This window comes from Gavialis gangeticus, unplaced genomic scaffold (genome assembly GCF_001723915.1).
Source record: "Gavialis gangeticus isolate Ggan-Ray unplaced genomic scaffold, GavGan_comp1, whole genome shotgun sequence".
NCBI lineage: Eukaryota > Metazoa > Chordata > Crocodylia > Gavialidae > Gavialis > Gavialis gangeticus.
Window position 1 is genome coordinate 54,690,834 of NW_017729022.1, and position 2,454 is coordinate 54,693,287.

Here is a 2,454-nt window from a genome sequence, read left to right on the forward strand (position 1 = left end):
TGGCTGCATTTTGCTCACATGCACATGTGTGCACACACATGTACATGGGCCCCCTGCCTCTGATCTCCCTCCAACCCAAGCAGCCCCTTGTAGGCTGGAACTCAGACAGCCTGCAAAGGGAAACCTGCAGTTTCCTGGGGTGGGTTTTTCTTCTTTAAAGGGAAAAATCTGCAATTTGCTCTGTTAAAAGGGGGGAAATCTGTGATTTTCCATAGAAAACCTGGATCCCTAGTGACGAGCACTGCACTGGACACTGCGTAATCCAAATCCTGCCTGCCATCTGGCAGTGTCCGTGGTTCCAGGGTAGTGCAGAGAGCGAGGTGGAGAGAGTTTCTTTTGGAGTCGTCTTCTCCTGACAGGTGGAAATCCTTCAGACTGCCCAGTTTGCAGACATGCCCCCCTTTTTTAACATAGCTGTCTGTATTCAGGGTCATGGTGTTGATAGTGCAGCAATCTGGTTCTTGTTTGTGTGAACATTGGACAGCTCCAATGTTTGCAGCTAGTAAAGATAGGGAAGATAATGGAGATAAGGGTGATTTCTGCATGTGCCTGCTGTGTCCTGGCTTTTGTGGATTCAGGGCATGTGGCACTAGCAGCACACCTCTTCTGCTGTAGGTATACCCCAGAACAAGGGGTGCATTCAGACTGCCAGCACTGGTGTTGTGGCTGCATATGCATCACTGCCCATACCAGGTGCAACTAGAGATATATAGTGGGGTTTGCCACACTGTGCTTAGTGTTGTTGCAGATCCCATTTGTTAGGTCAGGAGTGGGCAAAATGCCGCCCGTGGGCCAGATGCAGCCTGCCAGGCCATTCTATCTGGCCCATGGGGCCTGTAAAAAATTTAGAAAATTAATATTTATCTGCCCCTGGCTGCCTGTTATGCAGCCCTCAATGGCTTGCCAAAACTCAGTAAGCGGCCCTCCACCCAAAATAATTGCCTGCCCCTGTGTTAGGTAGAACAGTCTGTTGCACTACTGGCTGCTATACTGAATTAATTCATAAAAATCAAGTAGTATATTAATAAAATTTCTCATTTGTCTTTTTCAGGTCTCTACAGCAGACCAATGTCGTTCTTCCCCTAAAACACTAATCTCTTGCAATAAAAAGTCACTTTATCTTCCACCAGAGATGTCAGCTATTCATATTGAATTCACTGAATATTACTACCCTGATGAAAAGGATTATCCTAGTAAGATTTTTTTTTTCTGCAAGATAAATCTTACATATTATAGTCATCTTTTGTGAAGCCTAACAGTAACTTCAGGTTTGAAAAACATATTGATTCAAGGTTTACAACCAAAATTATTAGTAGAGCTTGCACTGAATCATTTGTAAAGCAAACTTATTGTGAAACAAACACTTTACCGTTTTCACAGTGTTTGCTCTGAGAAACCCATTTAAAGCATTGATTTTTCTTTTTTAATAAACATTGTGTTTGAAGCCAGCATAGTGTTTTCACCAAGAAATAAAATATTGATTATGCAACATATACTTTGTTTGAATGTTTGCCTTACTTGGCTGCACAAAAGAAGTCAAACTCCTGGAATGTAATGAAAATGTAACAAAAGGTCTGTTCAAGGTATTTTAGTAATGTGGTAGAAGTCAATATTATCTTATGTGTGGAAATCCTAGTGGGTTTCTTGTGGATGGTGTTGAGGAGAGTGACTCGCTTGTTGCCCTGCCCTTTCCTTGCCGTTGTGACGTTTCCTTCCCTACCCACCCCACCCCTTGTTCTCCCTCCTCTTTCTGACCCAATCTGTTCCATTTTAATTTTAGCCTTTTGCATGCCAGGATTGGACCTGGGAATTGCTTTGGGGTTAGAAGAAAGGAAGAATGATAGGACTTGGACTTCCTCTGACCTCCTACTCCTATTCTGCCTGATTAATAGCATAAAGGAGAGATTATATGGCTCTGTATTTTTTGAAGATAAATGCGTATGCGTGTTTTTAATAATTTTTCATAGAAAATTGATTTTTGTTTTGTTTCATTTTCTCTTAGTTCCAGCTCCAAACTTGTATGTCCAGCTGAATGCTCTGCAATTCACTCTGGATGAGAGAAGCATTCTTTGGCTAAATCAGTTCGTGTTGGATTTGAAACAGAGTCTTACACAGTTCATGACCATGTATAAATTAAATGACAACTCAAAATCTGACGAGCATGTTGATGTTAGAATTGATGGACTAATGTTAAAGGTACAGTATGAAGGGGGTGTTTGGGAGGTGCTTTGGAACAAAATATTTTCGCTTTAACTCTGTAAAGTTATTAGCCAAATAACTAAAAAAAAAACAAACAAAAAAACGGAGTCTGGAAAACTGAGCAGACTACAATGCAGAAAATTGTGTGAGGAAGTACAGAGGACATGTGAGCAACTGCCATCTCTTCTAATATGGTCTTGGTTACAAGGGAGTTAGGAGCCATAGCTCATTACAAACAACCCAAGTTGACAATGT

General features: G+C 41.4%; 1 protein-coding gene across 1 annotated transcript in view; it reads left to right on the forward strand.

The window, feature by feature from the left end:
- The window catches only part of UHRF1BP1L (UHRF1 binding protein 1 like), a 113,039-nt gene that overhangs the window by 80,227 nt on the left and 30,358 nt on the right, over nt 1-2,454 (forward strand). Inside the window, exons 12-13 of the mRNA XM_019515008.1 lie at nt 1,052-1,193; nt 2,003-2,196. Coding sequence (XP_019370553.1) covers nt 1,052-1,193; nt 2,003-2,196 — 336 coding nt within the window. The remainder of the gene's footprint in view (nt 1-1,051; nt 1,194-2,002; nt 2,197-2,454) is intronic.